The 16,915-nt window shown below is 38.0% G+C and overlaps 2 protein-coding genes across 2 annotated transcripts; both read left to right on the top strand.

Moving 5' to 3' along the window:
* Positions 1-2,327: 2,327 nt before the first annotated feature.
* Positions 2,328-6,234, top strand: LOC107784841 (ADP-ribosylation factor-like protein 8a). Its single transcript, XM_016606024.2, has 6 exons — positions 2,328-2,541; positions 4,504-4,585; positions 4,710-4,742; positions 4,853-4,974; positions 5,480-5,641; positions 5,975-6,234. The coding sequence occupies exons 1-6, from the start codon at positions 2,504-2,506 to the stop codon at positions 6,090-6,092; spliced, it is 555 nt and encodes a 184-aa protein (XP_016461510.1). The 5' UTR covers positions 2,328-2,503; the 3' UTR covers positions 6,093-6,234.
* A 651-nt stretch (positions 6,235-6,885) lies between these two features.
* On the top strand, positions 6,886-12,431 carry LOC107784842 (pentatricopeptide repeat-containing protein At5g67570, chloroplastic-like). The gene is made up of 9 exons (XM_016606027.2): positions 6,886-7,539; positions 7,943-8,134; positions 8,260-8,341; positions 8,429-8,617; positions 8,772-8,885; positions 9,303-9,396; positions 9,532-9,689; positions 10,525-10,962; positions 11,374-12,431. The coding sequence occupies exons 1-9, from the start codon at positions 6,977-6,979 to the stop codon at positions 12,172-12,174; spliced, it is 2,631 nt and encodes an 876-aa protein (XP_016461513.2). The 5' UTR covers positions 6,886-6,976; the 3' UTR covers positions 12,175-12,431.
* The last annotated feature ends 4,484 nt before the right edge of the window (positions 12,432-16,915 follow it).

The following is a 16,915-nucleotide window of genomic DNA, read 5'->3' as shown; positions in this document are numbered from 1 at the left end:
TGCAAGCTCAACGAAAGAGTCAATAGGATTTTCAGGTAAGAATGAATACCACGTTAATGCTCCTTTCGTGAGGGTTTCGCCGAATTTTTTCACCAAGACTGGTTCAATTTCCTGCTTGGTTAAGTCATTGACTTTAACTCCTGTGGTAAATACGGTAACATGGTCCTATGGGTCAGTGGTCCCGTCGCATTTAGAGATATCGAACATCTTGAACTTTTTGGGAATTAGCAAAGGTGCCGCACTCGGCTTCCAGGGCTGTTATGAATATTTGTCAATATCTACTCCTTTGATCATTGATGGCGCTCCAGGTATCTGTTCTATCCGCTAATTTTGTTCCTTGAGCTGTTTCTGCAAGGTTAATATCAAACTTTGCAAATTAGAGTTATTTGGTGTACCTGACCCTCCGTCTCCAGATTCGTTAGGTATTTCTCCACTTCCTAAGTTATCAAGCCCTGAACGAGGATTTTTCATAGTTGTATTTACTGGTGGAGGGGTCTGCACAATATTGGGCAACCCACTTGCAAAAGCACGCAAAGCTTCACCAACTTGTTGCGCAATTATCTGCTTCAAATTATCCTGCTCGTTGGCTTGTTCACCAACTTGTTGTCCATCGTTACAAGTAATAGACCTTTCAGGTCAACTGTCTCGTGAGCGTTGGGGAGTTGTTGTGGGTGTATGGTGTGGTGGAGTTCCACCTTGTTGTCTTTCTTGAACTCTCTCACCCACCTGAACAATTTCGTTAGTAGTAGACATGCGTTGTTGCTAAAGATAAAAATATGAAAAGTGAACAAATTATCAAATTCTCGGTAACATAACCAATTTGTTTAACTAAAAAATAATTTTTGTGGTCAAAGTCAATATTAAAGAAAATCGGGTTTCTAATAACTAAGTTTACTTTACTTTTCCAAAAATAAGAAAATAAAATAAATGAAGGAAAGAAATTTTATTGATGTTCGATATGTTCTCCCAAGAATTGTGAACAAGAATCTCCAATCAAGTACGATATAAATGTAATAGACCGATTGCATATATTTGTGAGTATTGTGATGATCATAAAAAATATGGTAAGGACCTTTATATAAGGATACAAAAATATAACAGATTTTCTTACTTAATTCATACTCTTTACTAACATTAATTGCATTAATTGCCGTTACTGAAGTTACTCGTAATGATTATGGTAATAATAGGCGATGGCGCATAATCAAGGATAATGATGATTCTCTTTCCATATTCGTTATTGTTCATGAATCTTCCCCTTTTTATGGCATTCATGCTTGTCGTGCCTATTTCTTCTTTCCCATGACAGATACAATACCTTCTTCAGTATATTCTGCGAGTGTTTTAATCGTGCCTCATCATTCTTCTTTACTAATCTAATACTAATGCCACTTGTCACCTTATCGTCAATCCACGTGTCATGCCTATTTTTTCACCAATACAATTACCAAACTGTTCTCTTTAATTTAACTTTTACATTTTAATAAGATAATAAAGCCTCTTATAACAAATATTTAAGATAATATGTTTATTTAAATAATACCAAATCTTAGAGTCATGTCATTTTTCGTAGTTGATCTGGCCATATACAAACCACAACTCTTCACGTTATCTTTTGAAACTACTTTAAAAAACCATATAAAAAAACAAAAATAAATTTTTTTGATCAAAACGTCACGCAACAAGTTATCTTTCCATATTTTATTCAACCATATTTTCCATATACGGTATTTTTTCACATTTTTTAACCAATCAAAAGTTGGAGACAAGACACGTCGACCCTAGGGTTGTAAATGTAGGCTTAACGTGCGTCCACAACTAAAAGGTCCCGGGGCTGCCCACCGTCCAGTAATCATCCAAAAAGCACCACCTCTCGCCTATCGATTTAGATTTTCGTTGATAGTGAATGCCACGCGCTTCTCTTGGTGAGTATGATTCATTATTCCTTAAGTGGCCAATTTATACGATGAGCTGGATTGGCCCAGCACTCATCTGACAGCGAAATTTAGCTGCCAATAGCAATGGCTATTTAGTAAATCTACGTAGATTCAAGGGCTAAAAATTACTCCCTCCGTTCCAATTTATGTCAAACTTTTTGTAATTTATGATTGAGCACGGAGTTTAAGAAAAAATGAATTTTTTTGTAATTTATGGTCCTAAACAAATTACAAAGGGGCCCAGAGAATTTATGTGGTTATAAAACCTTCTCGTTAAGATAGAGTAGAATTGTAAGTTTAAGCTAAATTAAAGCAAATACTTTCTCACAGACACACCGAAAGGGAGGGGGTAGTTACAATATTTGTCTCCAACCATAATAATTTCGTCCCGTATCTCCTATGAGTGATTTGATATTTGTACGCATATACGATAAACAGCAGCGAGGGAAAAGAAGTTACCCAAAGGATATTTGTGAAGTGTCTGAGAGGGATCTTTATTTTTTATACTGATATTCTTATATACAGATCTCTCTCTTTTCTTTTGTTTCCGTTTCCTCACATCAGCCATGGGTATCTGGGAAGCTTTTCTCAATTGGCTTCGAAGGTATATTTCCTTTTCTTAATTTATTTTTGTATAATGAGCTTTTCAAAGTATAATTGCTTGGAGAAAGGACATACAGATAATAAAGGTAAATAGGATCCTTATAATCTATCAAAATTAATTTGAGATTGAGGCTTGTTAATATGCCGTTGTTGACTTATGGATTTGAAAATAAATAAATAAATATAGGGATATTATTGTTAAAGGTATATGAATTTGTCCTGTGATGTACGATCTGTCTTCCTTTTGTTTGTTTCTTTTTTCCTACTTGGGTGCGTTATCTGTTGAACGGTTTTTAAGCTTATGGGTTCGAAATTCTAAGAATATTAAGTTATTGAGTTCTAAATTATTAAATTGTAAATAATAAATGAATTCTTGAAGACAAATACAGAGTTTGAGCCAAAGCTACTGGGTTCGCCAAACCCGTAGCCAAAACACTGGCTCCGCCTGTGCCTCTGGTACTGTGACCTCGTATTTGTTTTGTTTGAGATTTCTGGAATTTGGAAAAGGAGGATATGATTTCTGCATCTTCTTTTTCGTTTTGTTTGCTTAATGAGTATAAAAGTAATCATCATATTCCCATATATCATAGAAGTTTATATCACTGACTTCATCTCGTGGAAAAGAAATTGGAGTGGGAGATCAATGGCAGCAAACATTCAGTCTGTTTTATCAGATATGGGCATAACATGGTTTTGGATTTTGAAGCTATCTGGCTACGAGATGTTGAACTGTCTATAAAAAGATGTTCTTTTTTCTCAATTCTATCCTTAGAGTTGTCTTATCTGAGCCTCTTCATCCAGTTCTGAAAGAGTTACTCTGAGGTTACTAAACCTCTCTATTGTACTTCACTACTACACCTCCCACCAAGGCATGGCAACAGACACGAAAGATTTATTTTTTAACAGTGCAAGGAGATTTTCTACTTTGAAACGACAAGAAATCTGTTCTGCCCTTCGGTACAAGTGAGCGTTTTAGGATAAATCGGGTAGTTTTCATTCACACTTGTCATATTGGCCTGTTGAAAACTTGTATATTTTTTGCTACTATAAGAAGGGATTTCATATCTTCTCTTCCAAGGTTCCCGTGCCAGCTGAAATCATGTTTCTGTGTCCTTAGATGGTCTCTTATATTTTGCTCTCTTTGTTCTTGACAAGGTATTGAGAACTTAATCCTGTTGTCATTGTATCCTTTGGTTTATTTACTTTTTCAGATTTGGCTGAACCATTTCCCTTCTTCTCTTATTTGAATTTTTCACCCTAATCCTTGAAGTTCTTACAGCTTTTGATCTTTCTATGTTTTTTGCAAAATGATTAGTGTCTTCCTTGGGAGTCATTACTCTATACAGATTATTTGTCTGGTCAGTGATGACTACCTCTTTTCAGAGAAAATAAAGTATATATGTTAATGCGAGAGAGGGTCTATTACCTAACTATGTTGTTGGAAACGGCTTTCATATTCTTAAAAGGACTAGATACTGAATGGTGAAACAATTTGTAAAGTAAATGTCTTTTGAGAAAGGTAACAACAACAATTTGTAAAGTAAATTTTCAGTGCCCTTTTTGCTTTTGTTTATTCAGCAGTTGATACTTTCCCTTGAGCTTCCATCAGATGCAAAAATTTCTCCTGAGTTTCAACTGGGGTTGTTCGGGAAATGAATGGACCGAAAACTAAAATCTGACAGTTGCCCATCCGTTTCAGTTTTGTATTATCCCACCGTGCTGTGTACTTTAGACATTGTAGGTGCTATTAGTGTAAGGTCTTTCAATTGTGTTGTTGTGGCTCTGTTATTTCTGAGTTTGGAACTTGATTGTTGAAACATATTGCTATCTTCTTTCTGAGGTGGACTTAAAAGTATAATACATATAGGAATTTCGATATTATAAATGTACTTGTGCTGATCACTATGTTTCCTTTGGCTCTTATGAAATGATTCCTCATGTCAAAACTTGCTTGTTCCTTCAGCCTCTTCTTTAAGCAGGAAATGGAGCTTTCATTGATAGGATTGCAAAATGCGGGGAAAACATCTCTTGTAAATGTTATTGCTGTAAGTAAATTTCTAGTTAACATTCTAGTGCCAACTCATCGTTATGGTTTCACTTACTTTTGCTTCCATATAACCAATGGAATCTGACACCTTAATGGGTTTGTTCCTCTCTTCTCATTCTTAGACTGGTGGATACAGTGAAGACATGATACCAACAGTAAGTTTTCATCCTAAAGCATCTCATACCAGTTTTTTGTTTTTAGCCAATTCTGCTAAATACTTGATTTTTCATAATTATAAGAACTTTTTTTTTATTTTTATATTCAGGTGGGATTTAACATGCGCAAAGTGACTAAAGGAAATGTGACTATAAAATTGTGGGACCTTGGAGGTCAACCCAGATTCCGCAGCATGTGGGAGAGATACTGTCGTGCAGTTTCTGCTATAGTGTATGCATCTGCCTTCCAGCTTATTTGAATTACTTTAACAGATAGATCTTGATGAATCCATTTATACACTCAGTTATCACCTTTACTTTTATTAGTAGGCTCACTTCTATGTTAGCTATCCTGAGTGCTTTACGAGTTTGTGTCGTATAATAGTACTATTGAAGTATTAGAAGACAACACATGGTAAATGGTGGGTCTTCTTATGAATTGAGATGAATTTCGTTTTCTTCATGGTTTATAAATGAACAGTTTATGGAAGCTCATGGTTTGCCTGATCAAGTTATCCGATCTGGCGCTTGACAGATCTATGTTTTTATGCCTTGGATAGGTGGAATTCCTTGATCTTGACCGTCTCCCTGTATTATAAAGGAATGATACTAAATAATGAACTCCTCAGAGTTTTAATAAATTTCAACGATAAAGTGTTTCACGCATATGTATGAGTTTTAATATTGTAGCCCTGAGTTATTTTGTTTCTGAATTCCTTAAATGCCCTTCCCTGCAGTTATGTTGTTGATGCTGCTGATCCTGATAACCTCAGCATTTCAAGTAGTGAACTCCATGACCTGCTGGGCAAGCCATCGCTGAGTGGTATTCCATTACTTGTATTGGGGAACAAGATTGACAAGCCCGGTGCCCAGTCCAAGCAGGCTTTGACTGACCAGATGTAAGTGCAGAAAATTACGTGCGAGTGATTGGTGGCCTTTTACGGCCTTAGGTTACATTATGGTTGGTTTGTGGAAGGGAAGGAAAAGTTTAATCTTTCAGTTCAGATCTATAAAATTGGAAAGGAAGCAAAAGAGATTTCACATGGTTTAGAAAAAGCTTTTGGCAGGGGATGCAAATGCCTCTGCATGTCCTCCTCTTCATATCTAGTTGCAAAGAAAGATGGGATCTTAACCTTATCCCTCCTTCCCCGTCCTATTTTTTGAACCCTAGTCACATAGCTTTAACTATCTCTATATGGAGTTATCTTAAAGAATATTATGTTGTTTTGCAGGGGATTGAAATCAATAACTGATAGAGAAGTATGCTGCTATATGATCTCGTGCAAGAACTCCACTAATATTGACTCAGTCATTGATTGGCTTGTTAAGCACTCGAAATCAAAGAGCTAAGGATCACACTTTTTTGTAGTACTGATTTGTATGTTAACTTTGTGAGGCTATTGGTTTTTTCTGCTGGTTTCTCCAGAGTTCTCCTTGTATTGTATATTAAATTATTATTGAAAGAGTTCTTACATGTTTCTTTTTTTCTTTTTGGGATTTTCTGTGTCAACTCTCTCTATTGTCTGTGCCTTTCCTCTTTTATAGTGTTTGCGAATTTGTGTGAAGGGAGACCTTTGATTTATTAGAAGAAAGAAAGAAACCTGAGTGATCATTACTTTTCTGTTATATCGGAGCCCCAATTACTGATGGCAAATTATGTATATTCTTTGATTATGTGAGCTTCAATAGTTGATCTCTGTCAAATTCTCTTAACATTGGAATGATGCTACTTCTATTGCGTTGGTGAAGGGCAGTAAAAGAAAATGGTTTTTTTTATCATTAATGCTTCCAAAATTTACTATTGTAAGAATATGATGTGAGTATTTTAATAATAAAAATACGTGATATACAGTGTGACATTATTATTTCTATATGTTGAGACGTAAATAGGCAAATTTTAAGTTAAGAAATAATTTATATGTAAAAGTAATGTGAGTTTAGTACAATGGAAAATGTTTTTCTACAAAATGTTACATGTAGAAAATAAATTTCCTTTTCCAGCTATCTACTCAAATTAACATTTAGATGTCATTATATATTTTTGGTACTCAAGATACTAATATCTAATTTGCTAACATTTTAATTATCAATTTATTACGAAAAGAAGAAAAGAAATGCTCCTATTGAAATCCAAATAAAAGAAATCAAATTCCTGGTAGTCTTATCAGCAAAGAGCGGGGAGTACCAACTCTGTAATTGCCTCAGTTCACTTCCCTTCTCATCCCTCCATTTCCATGGAAGCCTCCACCGGACCTCCACGTCTTCCTTCTCCGTCACCATCAATAAACGTCGAAAAGTTAAAGCAAAACCTCCTGCAAAACGGCGTCGACCCAACTCCCAAAATCGTCCACACTCTCCGCAAAAAGCACCTTCAGAAATTCAACCGACGTCTTGCCAAAAAAGCCGCTAAAGAACCCGAACCGCTCACGGAAACCCAAACACAAGCCCTTGCCGAAGAATCATATTTCCACGCCGTTAAGTCAGAGTACAAAAGCTTCAACAAAGAGGTGAATGCCAAAAATGATGTGAAAATGGTGGGAAGGCCTTGGGAGAGAATTGAGAAACTCAAATTGCAAGAGCTTTCTAGTGAGAGTAAAGTGTATTCTGGTGATAAATTGAATTCTGAGCATCTTTGGGAGCTCAGTGATATAATTGAGAGTGAAAGAGATAAATTCTCATGGCTTTTGGATTATGGTGTTGAAATTAAACAAGGATGGTTCGATAATGAAAGTGATAACTGGGACTATACACGTCGTCGTAGAGGCGAAGCTGAGACTATTCGGTTTGTTATTGACAGGTGCGTGAACCCCAACTAATTTGAAATTGAGATGTTGTTATTTTTGTTGAACTGATAGGTGGCAATATAGCTAATCCGATTAGTTTGGCATTAAGGCGTAATTGTTGTTATCGTCATAGTACGATTGATAAGTGTATGAATATTGCACGATTGATAAGTGTATGAATATTGCATGTTTACAGTAGGTTAAAGCAGAGACGGATCCAGACTTTGAAGTTTATGGGTTCCGATAACCATTTCAAATTATCAATTGGGTTCACAATCAAATATTTATAAATATTTAAATTTTTTTACATATACAAGGACCGTACAAAAGCTATTGGGTTCCCGGGAACCCGCATGCTATCCTCTAGATCCACCACTGGTTAAAGAATGCTGATAATTTTCTCAATTCTTGTTGTAGATTGAGTGGGACAGAACTAGGTGTGAAGGATTATAAGTTCTCTAAGTTGATGAAACACTCGGGATTGCAGTTTACTGAGGAGCAAATGCTGAGGTTAGTGGAAGGGCTTGGTGAAAAGGGACAGTGGAGACACGCATTGTCTGTTGTACACTGGGTTTTCAACTCTAAGGAACACAGACGCTGCAAGAGCAGGTACATATGTTTTATATATGGTTTTGATTTCAGAGCTACAGTGTGGTCAATTGTAAATCTTTCATGTGTATATGTTGCTTCTATTTCCTTGAAAAAAGAGAAAACAATTTGTTTGGTCTATCTAGGTTTGTGTACACAAAACTGTTGGCAGTTCTGGGGAAAGCAAGGAGGCCCCGTGAAGCTCTTCAAGTTTTCAATTTGATGAGAGTATATCCTAACTCTTATGTGTCAGCTCCTTCTTCAATATACTCATATGATGTGGTTGGAGAGAGTTTAACACTATGTGATGTTTAGGGAGATGCCCATATTTACCCTGATATGGCAGCCTACCATAGCGTGGCAGTTACACTTGGCCAAGCTGGTCTGCTCAAAGAGTTGATCAACATCATTGACTGCATGAAGCAAAAACCTGAAAAGATAAAGTACATGCGGAAGAAGAACTGGGATCCTGTTCTTCAACCGGATCTTGTGGTATATAATGCCGTAAGTAATTGTTGTCCTTTTCTATTTGTCTTTTTTCTTTTCTGATAAATAAGTAGTGATAGTTTTTGTACTTTGGAGGTCCCAATTTTGTTTTTTCTGTTCAATAATCTGCTCATATTTGTGACTTCAATGCTCTTAACTAAATGGCTGCCAGGTTTTAAATGCTTGTGTACCATCCCGCCAGTGGAGGGGAGTGTTCTGGGCTTTTGAGCAGCTGAGAAAGAATGGTCTTAAGCCAAATGGGCCAAGCTATGGACTCGCGATGGAGGTAGTTCATACTTTTTTCCCCTTTTAGTTTTAATAAAGTTGACTTTGTATTACTCACAGAGTCTAGCACTAAGAAAATGCTACGAGTTACAAAAATAATTAGCTTTACGCCTTCAAAATGAAAAGAATTATTTATAATATCTGGAGGTGATCCATACCTTTGATACCAGTACGGAGCAATTGATATTACAGTGATTGTTTGTTTATTCTCTTGCTTCACAATGAGCATTTGCATGTCTCCCTGGCACAGTAAACTGCATATAGATTTTAGACTAGCATCATCAAACAACCATTCAGTAAGTATTCAGGTAGTTGCTAATTGCAGCGTGCTATGTACCATCTAATGCTTGTCATTTATCTCCAAATAGTTATTGCAGCATTATAAGTATGACAAGTGATGCTGCACTTTTATTGAAAGGTAATGTTGCAATCTGGAAAATTTGACCTTGTCCATGAGTTTTTTGGAAAGATGAAGAGAAGTGGGGAAGCCCTAAAAGCTCTTAGTTATAAAGGTAAGATGGTTTTCTTTCCACTGTCGAGTTCCCCCCACCCCACCCCAAACCTCCCAATAAAAAGAAAAAGAAGATAACACAAAAAGGAGCACTCAAATCTTTTTAACTAAGAAATATATTGCGGCATTCCTTTAGTTCTTGTAAAAGCTTTCTGGGGAGAGGGGAGAGTCAATGAAGCCATTCAAGCGGTGAGGGAAATGGAACAAAGAGGAGTTGTTGGAAATGCCTCAGTGTATTATGAGCTGGCTTGCTGCCTTTGCTACCATGGGATGTGGAAAGAAGCATTCTTGGAGGTATCCATACCCTTTTCACTTTATCTGTTTTCCTTTTAATGGTTTTTATAGAGACTTCTTATGTTAGTGAAGCTTAAGTTATATAAATCATTATTTAGACTTTCTCAGAGTCAGTTCCCATGTTGTATACTGCATAAAGAAGTTCCCTCGTCAGTACTATCACTTCATGTACAGCTGGACTAATGGATTAGATTGTTTTTCTGAATGTAATTTCAGTTTTAGCACTTCTTTATATTTTTGGAGGACACAAATTTTGCATGCAGTAAAGCACATCTGCCAGGCGTTAATTATAAAGATTGTCATTTAAAATAAGGCAAATTTGTCGAGGACTTAGACAATACTTATTCTGGGAGATGTTGGATTCTGAATTGAAATCCATCAACAAGTTCATTTTAGCAATTTCATGCATCTTCTCTTAAGCTTGATTCTTGGTATTTCTTCAAGCCCATTGATTGAGGAATGTAGGTATTTTCGGCTCTTGCCTTTGGAGCTAAGAGTGGTGTCATGATATGTCTTTTTTAAAAGGAAAAGTTGGTTATAGTACTTGTACAGTAATTCATTATGCACACATGCATATGTTCCTTTCATTTTATTTTTTTAACCTTTGATCTTTAGTCATTACATGACTCAAAATTTTGTTGCCTTCAAGTATGCATCTTCTGCTGTGTCAGTTTATGCTCTCTCTCAATCTCATTGAAAAGGTGGCATAACATGCAAAATTATCTGCTGATATCCGAGAGTTCTCTCCTCTTTGTGTAAATGTGTCTACGTGGTTCATCTTCTGCTGATCTTTTGATGCACAAAGTCAATTTCAGTCATTCAATTATTACCACAGATTGAGAAGCTGAAAATGCTACGTCACACAAGACCTTTGGTGGTTACCTTTACTGGCATGATTTTGTCATCCATGGATGGTGGACACATTGATGGTTGCATATGTATATTTGAGCACAGTAAAAAGCATAGCGAACCTGACATAGGAATCATAAATGCCATGCTGAAGGTTTATGGCAAGAATGATATGTTCTATAAAGCTAAGGAATTATTTGAGTGGGCTAAGACAGAGGATCCTGGTCCTCAACTTTACCAGGGTAACTTTAGTTCTTCCCGTAGCCCAGATGCATATACATACACCTCAATGCTTGAGGCCTCTGCTTGCTCTCTCCAGTGGGAATACTTTGAGTATGTGTACAAGGAGATGGCCTTAAGTGGGTATCAGCTTGATCAAAGTAGACACGCGTACCTCCTGGTGGAAGCATCAAAAGCTGGGAAGGTAAAATTTGAAAGACTTGTTTATTTCTCAGGACTTGCTGTTGATATCTTTTTAAATTGATATCTTTTTAACACCAAATAGTAGATTAGCACCCTCCTTCCAGATATAAAAAAATCTAGCCAATGAGATCTACCTGGTCAAAATGCGTAAGCCTATAGGTTGATTCAACTTATTTCAACGATTTACCTGCAATTGAGCTATAACAGAAGAAAAAAGGTTGAGTGGAAACAATGATGAAATGCTTTTATAGTTGTGGATGCAGTTACTTTTCATGAGTTGGTTGTGTTCCAGATAAGTCTCTGTTATTGGAGTTATATCAAAAATCAGTATCTCGTTGGAACTAGGTTAAAAATCAGCCTGTTATTTTGTATTCTTCATTTCCTTTTATAAGCTTCTTCATTCATGGAGCAGGTGCATCTGCTAGAGCATGCTTTTGATGCAATACTGGAAATTGGTCAAATACCTCATGCATCATTCTTCTTTGAGATTCTGTGTCAAGCCACCTGTCAATATGATTTTGAAAGAGCTGTTGCTCTAATTAAATCAATGGTTCATGCTCCATTTCGTGTCAGTGAACAACAGTGGATTGACCTATTTAACAACAATGGTGAAAGAATTAGCCATTCTAGGTTGAGAGGATTATTTGATGTGCTATGCAGTCAAGCCTTGGGATCAGACTCGACCATTGTAAACTTATGTAGTGCCTTGGAATCTCTTTGTGGATCTTACACTTCAACAGTGCTTTCAATCGGTGAACCTGTTAAATTTGCAACAGATGCCTGTGCTATGACAGCTGATAAGGATAGAACTTTATATACATGCAATGCTCCTGCTAATACAGATGAATTTGACCTTCAGTATGTTCAAGCTGATGAAGGTGACTGTAATGATGAAGCCTATGTCCATTCCTCTGGTGCCAGAGAAAAAGGTGTCAATAGGGAGTTAGTTTCTGATATGTCACACTTAAGTCAAAGAGGAAATGAGAGGGCTGGGACCAGCACAATCTCGGAGCTTTCTGATGAAGAACTAACATTTGATGACCAATTTGATTACTTGGATGATATAGATCAGTTAGGACTCGGGATATCTGATGATGAAGATGACAACTCTTGTGAAACCAAGGTGCCTTCAGCACAAGAAATATTAGAGACATGGGAGGATATCAGGAAAAAAGATGCTACATTTTTCTCCTTTCAACTAGGCCAGATGTGAGTTCTCTTTCACAGAAATTGCTCCTTCCTTATGATAAAGCCTCCTTGCCAAAGCCCAAAGCCAACCAAATGATGCTGGAGACTGGCTGTGATAAAGAGCAGTATGATTTACACGTTGTGGATTCTAAGTTGTAAATGTAGATTAAAAGATATATATATTAAAGGAATTTTTACCTCCTATAACAAAGGTTGATACCTTATTTATTTTAAATAAATACCCTTTTAAAAAATTATATTCCAGAGTTACCTTTCGATTTTTATAGTCATTTCTATTTATGGTCATCTCCTACTCTTAAGCCATAAAATAAGCTTTGTATTATTTTTCTCTCTCATTCTTTCAGATTTTTCTCCACCCTCTCTCTCTCTCAACTCCAGTCTTTCTCCATGAATACAACCACGATTCTCCACTGATTCATCTCCATTGTCTCGCAAAATTTTCAATTTTTTTTGCTCCAAAGTTGTGGCAAGTGTTAAAGTTGATAGATTTTCGCTCCTAAATAAATCCCCTCAAATTGTTTTGTCTTGTAATCCTTACAACCCTAGAAGCATTACAATCCTCCTGTTGCTATTTTTGCCCTAGAAGCCGACTTACATCTTCCCTCCTCTTCCATCCACTTATGCTATGGCGAACTGGGCAGAATTGCCGCACGAACTCATTACTACGATTGCAAAGCGTGTTAAAGTGATGGAAGATTTCATTGCTTTTAGTGGTGTTTGTATTTCAAGGCAAACTGCTGCTCCCAAATACATATCGAAACGGGACTGGGTTCTTGATCGAAACGGGAACAGTAGCCTTTCGAGTCAAAATCGCGGCCCTCTCGACGAGACGACATTAGGGTTGTTCTTGAACAAAGACGACGGAGTTTGGAGCTGAGCAACTTGAAGATTCTGTTAATATATTTCAATGTATCTCGCCGTATTTTCATGTATTTTATTATATTCATTGTCTTTTTATTCATTTTATTTTAATGTATCTCGTTGTACTCCATGTATTTCATTGTATTCACTGTCTCGCTCTATTCCCTGAATGTATTCATATGTTTTTTAATTAATTTAATTTATGTATTCAGAAGTATATATGTATTCAAATGTATCTACAGTATGTATTCATATGTTTTTGCACTATAGATGAATCTCGAATTTTATTGGTTAACAACATAGACACCCACGAACGATATTAGTTCGTGAAGTAGAGGCTCTGATACCAACTTGTCACGACCCAAGTTCGTCATCCGTGAACTGTCGTGACAGCACCTAGTCTCTACGACTAGGTAAGCCTAACAATTGCGGAAAAAGAACAAAACGCGGAAAAACTAATAAAATTGAAGATAAGCAAATATAGAAGCGTTTAAGATGCCGCTCGGCATATACTAATACAAGATCCCAAACTGAAACTACATTTCCCAAAACCCGGAATCTCATGAAATCACAAGCTTTTGAATGACTACAAGTGTCGAACTCCAGAATGTCTAAACAAAAGTAAATATAGAAGGGCTAATACTTTAAGAGAGGATGGAAAGGGACTCCTCGGTCTGCGGATGCGGCAGATATACCTCAAAGTCTCTGGAGAATCGCCTCGCCTCAAGGGTAGTAGGGCTGAGTCGAAGTACCTGGATCTGCATATGAAAAACATGCGCAGAAAGGGCATGAGTACACAACAATGGTACTCAGTAAGTGCCAAGCCTAACCTCGGTCGAGTAGTGACGAGGAAGGTCAGGGACCTACTGAGTTTAGATGAAAAACAAGGTATAACAGTATAGAATAAGACAATATAATTAAGTACAAACAGTAAGAAGTAACACAAGATAGTAAGAACAACAACAACTACAACAGAGCCAAAATAATCACAGAAAGAATACAGCTCAACACAGAGGTAACAACCGGGGGATCTCCCAGGATACCGTCCTATAGTCCCAAATATAAATATCCAGTGGATCTCCCAGGTGTCATCCCGTAGTCCAACTCATAGTGCACGGGGATCTCCTAGAATACTGATCCGTAGTCCCAAATATAAATACCAATACTGGAGAAATCTACCAGGTGCAGTCCCGTGTTCCAATATAAAAGTGCAGGGGGATCTCCCGGAATACAAATCCATAGTCCCAAAGTAAACAAACAGATCTCTCGGGATACCGTCCCGTAGTCCTAAAGTAAACACACAGCAGCAACACGAAGAATATTCAATTCAGTCCAAATTTCCATACCAAGGTAAACAGATAATTCTAACCTAGCATGATGCACGGAATTCAAATAAATCAATTTGAGCAAGGAAGGCAAATAAGTCAAGTAGACATGCTTCCCTAAGCTAACAGTAGGATTAAATTGCAGGTATCATAAGCAGGAAAGAAAACTCAGTTATAGTTACTTATTGAAAACAAGATTTTCAATAATTAGCACATGTACGCACTCGTCACTTCACGTACAAGACATTTCATATATCAACAACACCAATTCCTAAGGGGAGTTCCCCCACACAAGGTTAGGCAAGCCACTTACCTCGAACCGGCTCAAAATCTACCCGAAACCACGTTTTTGCCACGAGTACTCGACTCCAAATTACCCAAATCTATTCAAATCAATTGCGTAATGTAAATATAACTTCAAGTAACTGATTCCACTAATTGATTCTAAGCTAATACGCGAAATTAGGAAAAATGACCAAAACGCCCCCGGTCCCACCTCTCGAAATCGGGTAAAATTTATCAAATTCGGAATCCTCACACTCTCACGAGTTCATTAATACCAAAAGTACCAAAATCAAACCTCAAATGGTCCCTCGAATCACCACTCAAAGCTATCTAATTAACCAAGCCCTAACCCCCAATTTACCACTGATTTTTCTTCAAATTTCATACTTACAATGATAAAAATCACCATAATAACGAGCTTAAGGGCCCAAGACCTTACCTCATTGAATCCCTCTGAAAACCTCCCTTGAAAATGCTCCCCAAAGCTTCTTCCCATTTGAAAAGAGATGAAAAATAACTCAAATTCGCGAAGGCATCTATTTATATGTTCTGCCCAGCAAATCCGCTTTTGCGGCCATGGGACCGCATCAGCGGTCCCGCTTCTGCGGAACTAAAGTCGCATCTGCGACAATTCATTAAACAGCAACTTCCGCACCTGCGACCTCCTTTGCGCAGATGCGGTGCCGCAGAAGAGGTGCCTGGGCCGCATCTGCGGCCAATCCTAAAATGCCTCAAACCGCACCTGCGGTCCTCCAAGCGCATCTGCAGGCTCGCACCTGCGGTCCCCAAGCCGCAGGTGCGGTTATGACAGCAAACTCAGCAGCTTCAACTATAAATTCCCAACTCCAAACTTCCCGTTAATCATCCGAAATTATCCCGAGGCCCCCGGGACCTCAATCAAACACACGAACAAGTCATATACCACTATCCAAACTTATACCAATCCTCAAAACACCTAAAACAACATTGAAACATCGAATTAACCATGGATTCAAGCCTAAGAACTCTAAAAACTCTCAAATTATGCTTTCGATCAAAAGGTCTATCAAACCTCGTCCGAATGACCTGAAATTTTGCACACACGTCACATTCAATACTACGGAGCTACTCCAACTTTCAGAATTCCATTTCAACCCTTAGATCAAAATCTCACTATCGAACCGAAAACTTCAAAAATTCAACTTTCGGCATTACAAGCCTAAATAGGCTACGGACCTTTAAAACACAATTCAAACATGCCTCTAAGCCTGAAATCACCCAACGGAGCTAACGGAACCAACGGAATTCCATTCCGAGACTGTCTTCACACTGCTCCGCCTATGGTCCAAATTCTAAAACTTAAACTCTCATTAAGGGACTAAGTGTCCCAAAACTCTCCGAAACTCCAAATAAATCCTCCTGTCAATCACAATAGCAGAAACAAATACGGGAAAAGCAGTTAACAGGGGATCGGGCGTTAATTCTTAAAAAGACTGGACGGGTCGTTACATCCTCCTATACTTAAAAATTCGTTCGTCCTCGAACGAGCATAGAGACATACCTGAAGTAGTGAAAAGATGAGGATAACGACTGCACATATCCTGTTCGGTCTCCCAGGTCGCCTCCTCGATCGGCTGACCCCGCCACCGAACCTTTACTGATGCAATGTTCTTTGACCTCAACTTCCAAACCTGCCTATCCAATATCGCCACTAGCTCACCAACATAAGATAGATCCTTGTCCAATTGGACTGAACTGAAATATAACACGTGCGACGGATCACCATGATACCTCCGGAGCATCGAAACATGAAATTCCGGATGAACTCTTGCCAAGCTAGGAGGTAAGGCAAGCTCATAAGCAACCTCCCCGACGCGCCGCAATATCTCAAAAGGACAAATAAACCTCGGGCTCAATTTTCCTCTCTTCCCAAATCTCCTAATGCCCTTCATAGGCGAAACCCGAAGCAGAACCCGCTCTCCAACAATATAGGAAACATCACGAACCTTCCGGTCCGTGTAACTCTTCTGTCTAGACTGGGCTGTACGGAGTCTATCCTGAATCACCTTAACCTTCTCCAAAGCACCCTGAACCAAGTCTATGCCCAATAATCTAGCCTCACCCAGGCTCAAACCAATCCACCCGGGATTTACACCGCCTACTATATAAAGCCTCGTACAGTGCCATATGAAATACTGGACTGATAGTTATTGTTGTAGGCAAACTCCGCCAATGGAAAGAACTGATCCCAAGACCCTCCAAACTCAATCACACACGCACGGAGCATATCCTCAA

Source organism: Nicotiana tabacum, chromosome 3 (assembly GCF_000715075.1).
Source record: "Nicotiana tabacum cultivar K326 chromosome 3, ASM71507v2, whole genome shotgun sequence".
NCBI lineage: Eukaryota > Viridiplantae > Streptophyta > Magnoliopsida > Solanales > Solanaceae > Nicotiana > Nicotiana tabacum.
The sequence above is the reverse complement of the archived record's forward strand: the minus strand, read 5'-3'. Positions and strand labels throughout refer to the sequence as shown.